This window comes from Aulonocara sp. 'chitande type north' Nkhata Bay, linkage group LG15 (assembly GCF_057382095.1).
Source record: "Aulonocara sp. 'chitande type north' Nkhata Bay isolate Kocher_YH1m ecotype deep benthic linkage group LG15, A_spYH_male_GT1.1, whole genome shotgun sequence".
In the NCBI taxonomy this organism is placed as follows: Eukaryota; Metazoa; Chordata; class Actinopteri; order Cichliformes; family Cichlidae; genus Aulonocara; species Aulonocara sp. 'chitande type north' Nkhata Bay.
The window spans coordinates 16,207,984-16,225,881 of NC_141358.1; the positions used below are offsets into that span (position 1 = coordinate 16,207,984).

Here is a 17,898-nt window from a genome sequence, read left to right on the forward strand (position 1 = left end):
GTTGTTCGTATCAGCTGGACTTAGTATTTCAGAAGCTGCTGATCTACTAGGATCTACTGAGAATGGTCCAAAAATGAGAAACGCAATCACCATTACACCACCAGCAGCCTAAACCGTTGATACAAGTGAGGATGAATCCATGCTTTCATGGTGTTTACAACTAATTCTGACCCTACCATCATACAACAATTCCTAATCTTCTAATGGCCATGTCTACATGAATACATGCATTGAGTGGCCGACAAGATACTTGCATTAACAAGCAGCTGAACAGGTATACATAATGAAGTGACAGGCGAAGGTATTATGTGTTTATATATTCCCTGAACAAAAATGCCGTGAGGAGGCTTGAATAATTAGGGAATCACAAATGAGTGGTATGCTGAAAACAATACTCTGGTAGGGAAAGTGTTAATGTATTAAGTGGTAGAGGCACTCTTGGAAGATAAATAAACAGATAACATTCAAACCAGTTCTCTAGCTTTGCATTTCATCATTATACCGGTGCCTGTATCAAACCCTCTTTTTAACGCGGTGCCATTTTCTACGTCTAAATGTCTGCCTGCAGCTTATTCTGTGGTTGATGTTGGACTCTGTTCTCTGTGTTCACTCCTTCAGTTTTGGCAGAACAGAACTGTTTGTATTTGGGATCGGCGAGCCTCCATCACCTCTTCCGCTCATTCTAAAATCCTCTCGGGATGTTGTCGTGATTTCACACTCCCCAGTGCCGGGTGCCATCAGCAGCACGTGAAATCCGTTCAGCGGGTCATTATCCCCTGCTGCCGCTAATGATGTTGGTAGTTGCTGTGAAACTACTTAGGTGTCTGCTCCCGAGTTAATCAATGCAGGACCGAGAAACAGCTAAGACATAAACCCACACAGACTGACAGAATAGCACCCTAATTTGAAAGCTGATTTTTGTCTGTGAGGTGGTTGAGTCATACTGTACATGCCATTGGACTGAGTGACTACTGCAGGTTGTTAATCCGAAGGCACAGGGGCCAGAAAGAGCATCATCTCTGCCTTCTTTCCCTGCTGCTGGATGAGTCAGCCACTCGGGTTCCCCCGCTCTAATGCTGAGGTCTGGGCCTGTGATAAGGGTTTTTCCTGAGAGCCAATCTTGCTGAAAGGTAGATGCAATCAGGAAGCCAGGAAGGAAGAAAGAGATTGACGGAAGAGGCGAGGAAAAGGAGAGGAAGGAGGTAAAGAAATGATGACTTTTCAGCAGAGACTTCACACCCGCTCTATTTGCTTTTCCTTTGTAATTTGGCAAAGCTCGCTTCCTCTTTAATGTCTTTGGCTTTATTGTAAATACTCTGGCTAGCAACCCCCCCCCCCCCCCCCCCCTCACAAACACACACACACCCCTCTACTTTTCCATCTCCCTCATTCCACAACTTTAATGCCCTCCTCCTCTTTTACCACCTCCCTCTTCCTCTTCTTTTCAATGCTCTCGAATGTCAGCGTGGCACGAGTGGGTGGCAGGCACCGCCATCCGAACGAGCCCCTTGTAAGGTTTTGCTGCAGTGTGAGGATGGGCACAAGGAAGACGAAGAAGCAAGCAAGCGAGTGAATGAGCGAGGGTGTTGCGTGCGCGGTTGTGCGTTGGCGTTTTGACAGCGGACGCCTGATGGGGCCTGAGACGTGTCGCTAACAGCTGTCCTTTTTCACTTTTATGGCAGACAGCGTTACTTTAATTCAAGCCTGGGAGAAGGAGGTTGAATAGGCAGAGCTTGTGCCGCAGAGTAAACACAGGCACACACACACACGAACGCACAAGCAGGAACACACCTAGACTTATAGATACAAACAAATGTGTACATATGCATACGGACAATCAAGCGTACACCTGCATGGATAAACTCACACATTTCTGCCACTTTAATGCTCTCAAATACATGCTCGCACCTGCCAAATCTTAAACACACACACGCGCGCGCACACATATTCGAAGCTGGTATGACTCAGAGGGGAGCAGCTGGAGTGAAGGCTCCAGTGGCGGTAGTGAGCTGTCACCATCTGGAGGAGTACATGTCTCCCTGCCTTCTCAGCCAGTAGCAGAAGTCACCTCCCAACAACTGGGCATTAGTAGATCAACATGTTTCTTTATTTCATAATACGTGCGTGTGTGTACACAATATCAGTGGGTACAACACCCCAAACATGAGCTGTAACTCGCTGCAGTCCCATCCACAGTCGGTCATTGCTTCCTTCCCGGATGGTCAGCCCGCTGCTCGGATCAGAGGAGCTTTGATCAAGCTTTGACAGCCTGTCTCATTCAATAACATGCGCCATTTGTCTGTGTGCTGAAGGCTGCACCTGTGCTGCGGACGCCACCAAGACGCAGAGGACTGGAGGGATGGAGGAAATATTTATACAAAAGACTTTCAGTCTTTCAGGCTTGTCAAACTCCTTCATTCACACTGCCTGGATGTGTCAGCTCCTCTTCTTTGTGTTTGGACATATACGAGATGAAGACACTGAGTCTGCAAGGGATGTTTGTTTTTACTGATAAGTCTGATATCCGCCTGTCACAGGAGACTTTCCCCCACCACTAGTGACATGAAACAAGTCTATGTCCTGCCAGGACCCAGAAGCAGTTTTTTTTAACCTCCAACAGATTTTGTCTAATGGCTCCTGACCACAAGCAAACAATTCAGCATTAAACACAATATTTAAGAACGTAGAAAAGTTTTGTGAACATTTATGTTTTTTTAAAAAGATATAGACAAATGTTTCAAACATTTCATTTTTTGTATGAAGGCAGTTGTGGGGGTTGTTTGCTTATGTTCCAGAGTGCTTTCAAAATTTCATCAAACCACACTCACAGCGTGTCAGTGATTAGGCAGCTTAGTGCTTCTTTGCGTGTTTTTCCATGTCAAACAATTAGCATTTTTTCTTTTAATATACAGCATTTGTGGTCACAAAAGAATACTTCTCATTCAAAATCAGGTTTTCAGTTCCCCAAATGTTCCCTAAACTGAGTGGGGGGAACTTAGATTTTAGAAGAAGATGCAGACAAGCTGTTTGTGGGAGCCTTTAATTTAAGAAATAAAAATATACACAGAATGTACTCACCGGGCGCTTTATTAGGTACATCTTAATATTAATTGGTTGGACGCTCTTAAATCTTTGAGGCACAGATTTAACAAGGTGCTGGAAACATTCCTTCACTGGTACTAAGGGGCCCAAAGTGTGCCAAGAAAACATTGTCTACACCATTACACCATCATGCAAGGCGGGATGGATCCATGCTGTATGCCAAAATCTGATCCTCCCATCTGAATGTCACTTTAGTAATTGAGATTCATAGACCAGGGAATGTTTTTCCAAGGTTCTGTTGTCCAGTTTTAATGAGCATGTATGAATTGTAGCTTCAGTTTCCTGTTCTTAGTTGACAGGAGTGGCACCCAGTATGGTCTTCTGCTACTGTAGCACATCTGTGCAAAGGTTTGATCAGTAGCTTGTTTAGAGATGCTCTTCTGCATACCTTTGTTTCATGAGTGATTGCTGCTTTTGTATCACAGTCAACAGATGTTGTCAAATGCTTTCTCTTTAAACCCTAGAGATGGGTTTGTGGGAAAATCCCAGCAGATCAGCAGTTTCTGAAGTACTTTAACCCAGTATACTGAGAAAGTGTGTAATAGACCCACTGGTCCATCCCGTGAATGTCATGCTTTGCTTCTCCTACGCATGAAATGGACAGGCATGCTTAAGTTGCAGTACCTTTCAGTGCCAGCAGAGGGCGATAATGTATTTAAAAGCAACATAAAAACAGTCATGGACGAACTTTTAATGAAACACATATACACGTAAACACATATCAGCCACGTAGCTTAATATTACGTGGAATAGAAGGAGCCTGGATTGTACTTCATTCCTACTTTGGTCAGTTTAACTTGTTGGCTTTAAATAAACTATCGCCCTCTACTGGTACTACAATTTAATTCCATTTCACACCTAGGAGAGGCAAAGCGTGGCATCCATAGGATGGTCCTGCAGGTCTATTACATGCTTTGCTGTGATATTGGGTTGATGACTCAGAAAACCCTGCCACGACAACAACTATCTCATGTTCAGGCCCTTAAATTACCTTTCGTCCTCATTCTGATGCTCAATTTGAACATCAGCAGGTCATCTTGACTGTATCTACATGCGTAACTACAATAATCTGCTGCCATGTGATTGATTGGATATTTGAGTGTTCAAACCGTGAGCGTATATATTCCCTCTCCTTTAATGGATTCCCCTCATATGGTAGCTGAACTTTGCTAGAAAGCTGAAAGGAATCCCTTGCTCTTTATGTCTGAAGGACTGAGTCCAAAGCTTGACATTTACAGCTGATGTCTCAGACAGTTTTACTTCTCATTTTCGCTTCCGCTGTTTCTTTGCAGGAAACGTTGTGCACCGTCAGTGGAAGAAGTAAGACAAAAATGGTCTTTACTTTGAATTTACTGCCTTGAATTTAAGGAAACGGGACAAAACTCGTGGGATATTTGCCATTAAACTGTCCACATTATGCTTAATGGGATTTCCATGTCATTTAGTCTTCTACACAGGGGTTTGCACAGTTAAAAAGACAAAGTCAACACCAAATAGAGTAATTCTCACCCACAAAGAAAAGCTATTGAAGTCCTTCTTATGCCTCATTTGTAGTCCAGACTTTTCCAGACTTTCTGTTACTCATCTACATAACAGTGGTATAAGAGTGGCTAGTTTGGGCACATATTCTCCAAAATATCTCAGCCATGAGCAAAGCACACCAAATGTTCTGGTGTCGGGTACTAAGAGTAAGCGCATGAATCTTCACGGCATCTGAAGACCCAGTGAATTATTTTCAGTTTGATGCAATATCCGGAGGGGTAAGTTGCAAATGTTGCTATGTGTGCTCTGTGCTCAAAAGGGATTTTATGTAGAATGAGAGTTGGATCATAGCAAATTCGGGTTTTCAGGGGGAGAGGCCTTAAATAGACTGGAGCTAAAGAGCATTTCAGACAGAAGGTGAGAAGAGGTGCAGCATGTGAGAAAAATTATGAGAAAAGCATTTATTTTATTTGTTATTTTTAGTAGCAGATCCCCTACATACAACTACAGGCCCTTTAAAAAATAATATGGGTTCTTTCATATGAATATGACCAACAGAATCTGTCCATGGATCTTAACATCAGTTTTGTCCTGCTTGACTTGTCCTTACTAAAAGTTGCCATCCTGTCTGTTTGCTTTGTTTGGCAGGGTCAACACAGATAGATCACTCACTAATTCCAGACTTAGCTGGTCTCCTTTGGAAAACTAACATAAATGCTGTCTCCCTGTGGTCAAGCCCTTTAAACACATGAGAGGGAAGGAACACAGACAAACCATGAAAAAGATATACATTGGCAAAACCGCCTTAAAAGTCCCCCGAAATGGCGGCAAACATCCGAAAAAGAGGTAAGAGTGAACGTCTCAGACGCCATCTTTCCATCCATCCTCGTTTTTTATCTGTTTGTCTGTTCATCCGCCCACGAGGTGTCTCCTCTCGCCATCCAGAGGTGCTAAAGCAGCCTCATCCCGCCTCTCCAAGCCCAGAAGTCACGCTGCCTCGTCATCTCATCTCGCTGGAATGAAAACACTCATTATGTCTGACTCAGCTCCTGTTCACCGGGGAGGTCACTAATGGGGGATTTAACATCCCTGGAGCTACTTCACGTTAACTCATCCTCTACCAAACAACAAACACCTGTTTTCCCCTGATGATTCCAACCAATCACAGAGAGGCATGAGGCGAGGAGGTGGGGGCTGCTTGGATAATGCGGCACTCAAATGTCACTCAGTAATTTGAGACATTCATTGAATCACTCTGTGGGCAGGTTTTCTCTACTCACTGACACAGTTCCATAAAACATAAACACTATCCCACTTTCAGTCTGAAGTTAGACTGAAGCTAGAAGTTATTTAGTATTTAGCATTTTTGTATTTACAGTCGAATAAAATGGAGACTAGAGCTGTGCTTGAGGCAGGATACTCAATCTGAGTGCATAAAAAAAGGCTTAAAAAGAGAACGTAAACTACTTTTACAGAAGCACAACTTACCTAACATGAGAAAAAATAAGTTCTAAATTTGATAAGATATTATGTTGCTTTGCTAAAAAAAAAAAAAGTGTAAATGAAAAATTCAGATGCTCAGTTTTTCATAAAATAAAACTTAATTGGTTTAAAAATAGAAGCAATCCATATCTAATACAGAGGAATCAACCTGAGAGAATATGAGCACTGCATTATGTATCTTTTTGTTATTCTTTAAGAAAAACAAAACATTGTGAGTTTGTGCAAGGATCTAGCTGCATTTATGTGTGACAGAGAAGACAAGAAAAGGTAGACGTGAGGTGATATTTATAGAGCCACAAAGTCTACATGCGGAGAAGATGGGGTGGGTGGATGGGTTGACAAAACACTGGACTTTAGGACAGTAAACTGTATTCAGCTTTTATTATTGTAACATTGGACAGTGGTGGAATTCAGTTTTAATCCACCAATGCTTCACTGACACAGGCCTTGAGCTCCTGGCAACCTCTGGTTACTAGGGCAAAATTAATATTCTCCAGCCAGTTGCTGAGTGCGTGTTGACCAGATGAAAGCTGCACCAAAGAGAGCGCTGCTCCACAAACCTTGCTGTGATTGCTGTGTTGACCACATGTAACATGCTGACTTGTCTGCAAACACCCTCCGAATACTCGGCAAGTGGTAGTGAAGCTAAAAACATGATACACAAACCAGAAAAAGACACCATTCCCCATCAAAATAAAACCACCGCCTTACTGCTCCAACCAACACATTTCAAAAAGTGCAACTTTGAGCAGCTTTTGTAAGCAAATGCAAGGAGGTTTTTGGTACAGCTGGCTAAGAATTACACATTTTTCTCTAGCGACCTGTAGTTGCCAGGGGTTACCAACTGGTCTATAGTACAGGATGGGCCATTTATATGGATACACCGTAATAAAATGGGAATGGTTGGTGATATTAAAGTCCTGTTTGTGGCACATTAGTAAATGTGAGGGGGCAAACTCCTCAAGATGGGTGGTGACCATGGTGGCCATTTAGAAGTCGGCCGTCTTGGATACAACTTTTGTTTTTTCAATAGGAAGAGGGCCATGTGACACATCAAACTTATTGGTAATGTCACAACAAAAACAATGGTGTGCTTGGTTTCAGCGTAATTTTATTCTTTCATGAGTTACTTACAAGTTTCTGACCAGTTATAAAATGTGTTCAATGTGCTGCCCATTGTGTTGGATTGTCAGTGCAACCCTCTTCTCCCACTCTTCCCACACTGATAGCAACACCGCATGAGAAATGCCAGCACAGGCGTCCAGTATCCGTAGTTTCAGGTGCTGCACATCTCGTATCTTCACAGCATAGACAATTGCCTTCAGATGACCCCAAAGATAAAAGTCTAAGGGGGTCAGATCGGGAGACCTTGGGGGCCATTCAACTAGCCCACGATGACCAATCCACTTTCCAGGAAACTGTTCATCTAAGAATGCTCGGACCTGGCACCCATAATGTGGTGGTGCACCATCTTGCTGGAAAAACTCAGGGAACGTGCCAGCTTCAGTGCATAAAGAGGGAAACACATCATCATGTAGCAATTTCAAATATCCAGTGGCCTTGAGGTTTCCATTGATGAAGAATGGACCCACTATCATTGTACCCCATATACCACACCAAACCATCACTTTTGTTGGTCCAACAGTCTTGGAGGGATCCATCCAATGTGGGTTAGTGTCAGACCATTCTTCATTAGTGACAGTTTTCTTGCGTCAACACTGAACCAGTTTCAGGAAACTTAGCAAGCAGTTTGCTAACTGTAGCCTGGGAGATGGGTGGTCTTGTAGGGTGTCTTGCATTGAAATCTGCTGCAATGACCCGGTTACTGCGTTGACCAGATATCAACACAATTTCGATCCGCTCCTCACATGTTAACCTCTTCAACATGTCAATGGCTGTGAACAAAGAGAAACTTGTAAATAACTCGTGAAAGAATAAAGTTACGTTGAAACCAAGCACACCATTGTTTTTCTTGTGACATTACCAATAAATTTGATGTGTCACATGGCCCTCTTCCTATTGAAAAAACAAAAGTTGTATCCAAGATGGCCGACTTCTAAATGGCCACCATGGTCACCACCCATCTTGAGGAGTTTGCCCCCTCACATATACTAATGTGCCACAAACAGGACTTTAATATCACCAACCGTTCCCATTTTATTACGGTGTATCCATATAAATGGCCCACCCTGTACTGTGTGTCTGGGTTCTTATTTAGCATCCTTATCCTTATTCCCCTAAACTGAACAGCTGTTGTAACACTTCTATCTAGGTCAGAGGATAGGAACACAATATGGTCATTCAACCCTTTGAAATGAGATAGCTTCTAAAAAAAAATGACACTAATGCACAAATAATGGTCTTTAACCATAAAAAACACTTTTCAGTACACAAATAGTGGTCCATAATAACAGGTGTAATAATAGTGGTCTATAGTGGCCTATAATAGTGCTCATGAGTCACCTTTTTTAGTTCAGCTCAATTTTGTTTTCTAAGCTTAGTGTGGATATACCAAACATAGCTACTTGAACCAAAGTCGTCCTCTGTGTCCATGTCTCCTGCACATATCTGGTGCATCTGTGTTGTAATTTGCCTTTAATGGGGAAATTAAAAGAGACATTTGGACAAAACTACTGAGAAATAATCGAGCAGAAATATTCATTTATACCCAATGAGGTTCTGTATGAAGTCTGGTTTGACCCGTTCTACTTTTCATCTTATCGATTGCAGAAAGATTATCATGCATGCTAATTAGATTAAACTGGGTGATACCTCATTTTAGTTTCCTGAAAAAACAAAATCCCTCAAAGGAACCTGTCCCTGTTCTTTTTTTTCGATGTCCCTCAGCCCTCGACTCCCTGAATCTATGATTTCGTTAAACAGTGAGAAAAAGAGACAAAGAGAGGAAGTGACAAGAACGTCGTGACCACATCTCCATCCAATCTGCTATCTGTTATCCGTCTCAGATAGAGTCATTACCCTCCTTCCTCCATCTGTCCGTCAATATGAGGTCCATTAAGCCCCACCGTGCACACTCAGATCCATCAAGGCAACAGACATTTCCTCCTTTCCCACTCACACTTGCCCTTTTATTAGATTGAAGCTCAGGTAATGCACATACTCTAAAAATACTCATCATTGTGCTGTCTTCCCATATTACATGTGGGGAATATCGTCGTTTTGTAAATCTGAGCCTTCGGGGTCTATTCGCATGACATATTAGATTTCATTGTCTCATGTTTCATCACTGATTAAAACCTCTTTTTTTCTCCATTGGGCCTGTATTACTTTCTGATGAGGTTTCTGTGATGTGCTGCAAAGCTTTGATACTGAAAAAGATTGACTAATGCTCTAAAGTCTTAAAAGCTCTGTATCCTTACTTACCCCAGCCTGGATTCTTAATTAGAGATCTGTGTTTTGATCCCATGTTTTGCTCGCACCATGCACTTTTGCAAACAAGTTTTCTACTTTTATCACCCTCTCATGATGCTCCCATCATAACTGCACAGCCATTCAGGGGTGCATTAAAAAGATCTGTAGACTACTTAGATAAGCATGCACTCAAGTTAGGAGCCTGTTTCCTCCATCATGTGCTCTGAACCCGTGTGTGTGTGTGTGTGTGTGTGTGTGTGTGTGTGTGTAGCTCATTGCTGGAGCAGAAGGAGGACTTACGGAAAAGACTTAACTACACAACACACAAGCTGGAGCTACTGCAGAGCGAATTTGACTCCACACGGCAGTACCTGGAGACGGAGCTGCGCAGAGCACAGGAGGAGTTGGACAAGTTTACTGATAAGCTGCGCAGGTAGGCCCCTCAGTACAAACTTTACAACACCCAGGTGGCGAAGATGGTGGCAGTGTGGCACAGAAGATTTCACAAATTGTTTGTGGACTCTGTTTGCAGTCAACATTTCTCAGTTTCAGAAAATTAAGATTCTCTTTTTTTCTCCACTCGTGAGAGCAAACATGAGCAGAGAGAGTAAAAGACAATAACAACACAGCTCTGTCACAGGAATGTAAACAGCAACAGCAAATGTTTTATATCCCATCTTTTTCACAAATGTTCTGTGGTGGATAGTGCTTGCACTGGACTTTCCACATTCAGCACTTACCCATGGGTATCTGCAGTTCTGGTCCACTGAACACAAGCTTAAAACTGAGGAAAGATAAAATATACTGAGGGAGCTGTAGGAGAAGCCCATTACAGCCCAAACAACACAAGAAGTACGTAGCAGTTGTTTTAGTGGACTTTTTATGAAGTCTGAGATAAAACTTTTAATTTTATTTATTGAGCAGGCCTGTTGACATTAAACTGGCCTGACTAAAACAGGGTTAGCACAGGTTTCTGTTCTGCAGAACAATAATAGGAATGATAATAATAATATACAAATGTATTCTTCAATCAAATACTGTTTATAAGTCTGTATAAATCAAGGATGTCAAACTCATTTTACATCGGTGGCCCACTTTGATCTTAAGCTGGCCTCCCTTTTTTGTCAGTGTAGGAAAGTTGAACTGTAATCTGTTTAATCCCTGTAAAATCTCAATACAAGAAAAAGAAGCATAATTTCTATAACACATCTTAGTTTTACTACATGATAATAAATGCTGCTCTATTTATTTAAAGAAATCTATCAGCATGACTCTTTGGGTTTAAACTGTGAAAGATAAATATTACATTTCAGAAGAAGCTCTGGATGCTCATGGTCTAGACTGTCCTGTAGTAATAAAGAGGAAAGTTGTTATTAATTCCCAGAAAATTCCCTGTTTTTTAATTTATTCTTTTTATTGTGGAAACATTGTAAAAAACTGAAATTGAAACTGACTAGTAGGTAGTAAAAAAACTGGGATTTTTTTCTGTTGTTCAATTGTGTAATTATTACTTTATTACACTGTTGTATGTGAATTGCTGTGGGGGAAGTCTTTATCAGTAGGACAACTTGTAAAATGTGAAAATACAGTTAGAAGTCCAAAATCTATGCACTCATCCACATTTTCCAAAGACATGTAGTGAGCTGGATTGTTGTCTTTGGCGGGTCGATTCTGGCCCCCGGGCCTTATGTTTGACACCCCTGATATAAAGCATAATACAGGACACGGACACAATGATAAACTGAATGCTAAACAAATAATATATCAGTTTTAAGCAGAGCATGGTTATTCTGTCACCTAAAGGGAAATAACAAAATAACAAAATAAAGAGATCAAATTAGACGCTGGCAGCAGATTATTAAACCCTTTCCAGAAAAGTGTCACCAAACTCACTGCTTCCTTTCCAAATTCAGTTTTATTTCTCTTTCAAGAAGAGAAATTTGGGTTCTTAAACATTTTGAGCTTATGTCAGCATTTGACAGATGCATTTAACGCCGCATCATTGGTGCTGTAACACAGTGCTACACAAAACAATGTTACTTTTGAAGATTAGTCATATTGAAATAGTCAGGGCCCAAGAATGGCACACTGCAGTGTGCCTTTAAGTACTGCTCAGCTCAAATGTGTTTTGCTTGGAGGTTTGACATTTACTGTACATGATGATGAACAATCAAACTACATGTCAGAAGTCTACAATATTACTTTAAAATTCCACTTCAGGGTGATTGCTTATACAAAAATATGGATGGGTGGATGAGCCTATGTTCAGCATCAGACTTCTATGCTGAAACACAGCTGTACCAGGTGTTAGGAGTAATTGGAAGAGCCACCCTATGAATAACAGAAGGTGCAGTGGCCACCCTCAGAAAATGGTGCCACTTGCGCTTCGCCGTTTCCAACTTGGCGCCAGGATAATAATATACGTTGCCAAAGAACATGAAAAGAAGCCTGATGAATATTGGCAGCACATTCTTTGGTCAAAAGAGACCAAAATAAATTTGTTTGGATCAGACGGGGTCCGGATTGTTTGGTGTGGACCCGGCCAAGACCAGTGACTGCACACAGTGCAGATCACGAGAAAGAGAAGTGGGAGGGTACTAATACGAGGCTACGAGACAGAAAGACTTCCAGGCAAGATGACCTGTATAGATGGTGCTATAAATTTCTCAAAAATTTAAGAAAGTGAGGATATTTCCAGAAATAGCTACAAAAGGCTTTTAACGTAAAAAGCTGAAAATGATTGAATACAAAGATTGACAAAATTCCTCTTTACACTTGTCTAAAACTACTAAAAAACAATCTGAATTCTGCTTTTGTTTTATCTAAAGCATGTGCAGGATTCGTCTCATCTTGACTGCTCTAAATATATGATCCACTACAGAAGGTATACCAATGTGATGTTAGCAGAAAATACCTGGAGACTCAAACATAGTGAAATAATAAAGATTATATGTCTACCACGAGCGTTCTAGATTTTATGTGAGAACCAAAGCGGGCTGAAGCTATTATTAATCTCTTTTCAATATCGTAAAGCACGTATTGAGGGAGTCTTTAAGTCATATTAGAGATCATCCTTCAATTAAGATCTAAGAATTTAATTGCACAAGTCAATTGTACCACAAGTGTTTGAGAGATCAGCAAATTAGGCAGTGCTGCAGTGCAGTGTTTCTTATCTGGGTAACTCACAATACTGTATCATTTTAAATTACCTCCTGGAAAGTAATTTTTTCTGTTATCTTCACCTGCTGTTTACACAAGTTTTTACTTGTGGTATCAAAAACAAATACCAGTTTGTGTTTTAAATAGATTTCATAGATTTTATAGTCTGACACTTTAGAATGTGCATATACAAGATAGAGTGCATGGTTTCCTCTGTGAAAGGCCACACAAGTGTCTGAGTCTGCTGTTGAGGAATTGCTGTCCAATTCCTGGATGGGTGAAGGCTGCCGTTGTGCAGTGGTCATTGGTTGTAGCTGTTTCTGATGATCACGTCAACACGGCATGTCTCAGGCATCCTCAACAGGAGCCGTACTGGGACTAAATGCTGGCCAACGAAGTGTCTGGATATACTACTGATATTCTGTGCAGTGTACAGGTTAGAGCACCTCATCTCGGTACATCTGTCCATTTAGATTTCCACCAAGAACCATCAGATCGGTGACGGTGCTGATGTCACTCAGTAAAAAACAAAAACAACAAAAAGCAATTATGGCGCTGACTCAAAACCAATTCCCAAAACTAATCACAGTATCTGCTTTGGTGGTGATTAGACAGATTTAAAACAAAGATAATAATAATTCGTTTCATGACATAAACCTTGCATTTACTAGTATTAAAATGAAAAAAGGAGTTGCATTTTTATATTTGAGGTACTTTTTAGAAACCCCGAGAGGTGTAATTATAAAATATAATCAAAACGTCACCTTTTCCCCTTCATTTTAATTACGTTGACATCCTCAGGCTGGGGTCCTCTGTCAGCCATAGTGGAGCTGCGGCTCAATATTTATTACTGGTGCCCAAAATCTTTCCATATATGTTACCATGCCTTGTGGGGGGAAAAATCCCTCTATTACGAGACATATGACGTGTTATTCAGCTTTGAATTGTGCAGTGCACTGCTGAGTCTGCCAATCTGCTTATTTCCAGTTGCAGAAGTCTTCGGCTGCTACTATTTATGTTCAATCTATTACCTGCAAGTGAGCGCTGTTGTTTATTGTGTCACTTAGAATACAAAGTAGCTACTCAGCACTGCAGAGGATCAACCAGGATCTGGAGGAGAAGATCCACAGAAATGTGAGTATCTTAACAGGTGTCTGTGTGTTTTAAACCCTGTGTACATGCTGTACAATAAGCTCTCAGGTTTGCGGTCAACTATTTGCAGTATTTGTAGACAGAAAAGAAGCAAGTAGGAAAGCCTTGAGATTTAGAGATGATACAGAGCACTTGGTGAGCTTGTTTGAATATGAATGCCCTTCTGTTGGTACCACTGACGTTAATTATGGCTTATTACAATTGGCTGTCCTCCTTCCAACAGCAGAGTGATAGCAAACCCATTGTTCCTCAGTGCTCTGCACCTCACTTCATTTGTCAGACATTGCTTTTTTTTTGCTGGTGGAAAGATACAATTAACTAGTCTGCCGGAGAACACTGTATGACCATCAGGTGTCTTCGCTGAAAATGCTCGTCGAATGGGTTTGTTACAGCACAAGATAATAATCATTGCTGTCGCCATCATTTTGATGACAATGTGAGATACCAAGTACAGGTAATAAAGAGCTGAAGGTCACCCAGCTTTTTGTGTAAAGAAAATTGGTGATTTTTAAAATAAAGGCTGGTAGCCTCTTTTTTTCTTTTTTTTTTGAAGTGTTCTCATCAGCTGTTATTGATTCATTTCACGTACACCCTCCACAAGGGTGAGAAAGGTGCTGAGTAAGTCTCTCTGTAATAGTAAAGCTTGTTTACTCCTGAGGTGCCGCAAACCCATCTGACCCCTTGGCCCTGCACAACTACAGAGAACGTAATTACAAGACTGATAAACACTGTGATATAGTTTGAGTCTGTTAAACTTTTCAAAGAGGCGGAACTACTGTACGCTCAGGCATTTTAATTACAGCTTCCACAAACCCAAAGCTCTTGGCCAAAATACATTTTACTGACAGGTGATGAAGCTAACAGAAACTTTGCTTTTAAAAAAATGCAATAAAAAATTATTTAACTATATGGAAGCTCAGTTTACTGACATTAAAGTTTCCCATTCATCAACAGTAGCTAAGAAATATGTATGTAATAGGCTGCTGTCATATTCAGCTGTAAGCAATATGGATTAGGTGTGACAGCCCAAAAATAGGACGCAGGAGAGAAGTAGAAACCAAAGCAAGCATTTAATCTAAAAAGTCCAAATGAAAATATCCAGAAACACAAAGAAAAGCTACTGAGTTACATGGACAACACAACAAAGGACAAAGGAACACTCTGGGAATATATACATGTGAGGTGGAAATAGAAGGGGAACTAAAGACAGCTGAAGACAATCAAGAGGGCAACCATGAAAAGTAAAACTAAACAAGATAAAGTAAAAGGGAATTAAAACAGCAACACTCAGAACAGAAAGCACTTCCAACGGGCACCAAAACCCAAAAGAGTTAGGTGAAATATACATATACAGTTGCCAATATAAACAGTACTGACGACCTAGATCTCAAAAGAAAATTAGAAAGATCTATCAAAAATTTTCTATTTATGTTTACCGGGTTCATATTTGAATTAAAAACATGCAAGAATCAATTTTGAAAGTTAGTCTGAAAGGTCTCTTATAAACAATCTATTCTATAAATTCTATAAATTTCATTCCTAAAAAACACACAAGAAAGAATTACACAGAGGAAAGTACTTTAAAGTAATCTTTAAATCCCTGCTCTGTCATTATCAGTCACAGCACCACGATGATGAAAAGCGTGCTCTGAGCAGAGAGATCATCGTCCTCAACAACCACCTGATGGAGGCAAAGCTCACCATCGAGAAGCTTCAAGAAGACAATGTAAGTAAAGCAGTGCCCAGCATTCAACTCTGCAGAGCCAGACGATGAGTATGAAGTTATTGTTTGAGGCAAATAGAAAATAGGCGCTTCCATACATTCTGTTTGGGGTTTTCATAGTCTTGCCCAGTGACACTATGATATGCAAACTGGAGCACCAGAAAGGAGCTGCAAATTCTCAGATTATTGGACAAACTTGTGAGTAAGACATGCAAGCTCAGTAGTAAGATGACCTTGTTGCATTAAAGTTCAAAATGGACTCATGATTTTACTGTTCCATTATACATATAAAAAAATATGACCGGTAGGATCTAACTTTGATTTATAGGCAGCGGGAACATAAATGGATAAGTTAAAAGTTGTTGGGGTTTTTTAAATTTTGTTTTTATTATACATTTGGTCACTAGGGGTAGTTACCTCTTGAATTATGGCATTTGTAGAGGAAGTGGTTCATTCATTCAGGTATCCCATTGCGGAAACTCAACACTTTTTACCATGTTCTCTGTAGCAGAGACATTGTTAGGCTACATAAGTTATGCACAACTGGGACAAGAACTACGTGTTGTGTCTGACAAATAATAAAGAAGAAAATGTTTGGTGTGTTACTGGGTGTGTTACTGTAAATGCATAAACTTGTTGGCAGATATTAGCATATCAGCAAATAAGATGGCAGTGTGGGTGATGCAACTTTGCACTGACTAAAGGATAAAAGAAACAGCAATAAAGAGCTGAAGACTAAGTTCAGTGATGTTATATAATGAAGATTTCTTTGTCTCCAGGAACAAATGGCAGATAAACTACCAAAAACTAACATGCAAAATTAAAGCTACAAGGAGTGATGATAGGGCCCTAACACCTTTGGGGACACGGAGATGTGCTGCTATTGCTGCAGTTGACACTTTTCTTGCAGTCGTGACAGTATTAATCCCTTGACAAGCTAGTTTTTTTACAACAGCCTGTGGCCTCTAGTTGGTGTTAGATTACATCCACTAATAATATTTGACATTACATGTGTGGAACGCACAATGAAAACGTGATCATCCGATAATGCTTTCAAACAATGCTGATTTCCTATTGCCATAAGGTGGTGTACAGTGTGCATTAGAGTTGTGAGAATTTCTTGTGCTGTGGCGATTGATCAGAATTTTCCACATATCCTTAAATGTAAACTCAAAAGCTTTATAATTTAGCATGGCCAAGATCTTTGGACTGAACTTTGGCTACCAAGGGCTTTGATTGCTAGCATTTTGCTATGGTTGCCTGTAGTTGCATGGAAGACTTGAAAAATGAACTGCAAACCATAAAAGGTGAACATTCACCTTTTAAGTAAAAGTTGTACCTTTTCAAACATCTTGGCTGCAGCACTATGGAACTCTGTGCTGGGCTCTAAATTATTTATATTATATATAAATGACATATGTAGTGTTTCCAAACTGTTAAAATGTGTATTGTTTGCTGATGATACCACTCTGTACTGCTCAGGTAAAAACTTAGAACAGCTTCTGACTACAGCGGAAAAGGAGTTAAATATATTAAACCACGTGAAAACAAAAATGTCAAAAACCATTGCTATTCTCTATAAAACAAAGCATGTCCTGAACAAAAAAACATTATATACACTTTATTGTTCTCTGTTGCTTCCATATATGACTTACTGTCTGGAGATATGGGGTAATGCATATAAAACGAACACTCTTCATATTTTCAAGTTACAAAAAAGAGCTATAAGAATTATAAACCAATCAAACTATATAGAACCAACTAACATTTTGTTTATTAATCTGAATACCCTGAAATTTTATGATTTAGTTGAATATAAAATGGCACAGATAATGTATAAAGCACAAAATAACTTGCTTTGCCCCAGTACTCAGAAGCTGTTCAAAGTCAGAGAGAGTCAATATGACTTAAGGGGAACAGATTTCTTTAAAAAAAACAAGATAAGGACAAATATAAAGCAGAGATGTGTTTCTGTTAGAGGAGTTAACCCGTGGAATAGTTATGACAGTGATGTAAAAAGGTGTAGTTCATTTTCCTTGTTTAAAAACATGTTTAAAAATAGAGTAATAGAAAAATATATAAATCAAGAATGAAAAGAGCAAAAGGAGAAAAAAACAACCTCTTGATTCTTTTGCTTTGATGTAGTTACTTATCTAAGGTGGAAAGTTTTTTTTTTTTTTTTTTTTGTTTGGTTTTTGCTTTGTTTTATTATTTTCTTCAAGCCCTGTGTACAGGAGCTGCATACAAAAAGATATTTTGTGAAAAGGGTTGGCGTAATAAGCAAATGCTTCAGCCAATACCTTTTCATTAGCCTTGTCTCATGCTTTCTTTCTTTATGGTAGATTTTCACTGTTTGTTTGTGTTTTTTTTTTCACTGTTTTCACTGAGATTTGAATTTGAATGCT

The 17,898-nt window shown here is 40.1% G+C and overlaps 1 protein-coding gene across 4 annotated transcripts in view; it reads left to right on the plus strand.

Annotated features, from left to right (window-relative positions):
* Positions 1–17,898, plus strand: part of LOC147312840 (brain-enriched guanylate kinase-associated protein) — a 41,399-nt gene that overhangs the window by 15,313 nt on the left and 8,188 nt on the right. For 3 of the 4 annotated variants that reach the window (XM_086264616.1, XM_086264617.1, XM_086264615.1), the window contains 4 exons: positions 5,233–5,430; positions 9,731–9,892; positions 13,686–13,752; positions 15,389–15,496. In XM_086264616.1, coding sequence (XP_086120742.1) covers positions 5,333–5,430; positions 9,731–9,892; positions 13,686–13,752; positions 15,389–15,496 — 435 coding nt within the window. In that variant the 5' untranslated portion in view covers positions 5,233–5,332. The remainder of the gene's footprint in view (positions 1–5,232; positions 5,431–9,730; positions 9,893–13,685; positions 13,753–15,388; positions 15,497–17,898) is intronic. The other variant, XM_086264613.1, reaches the window with a different exon arrangement.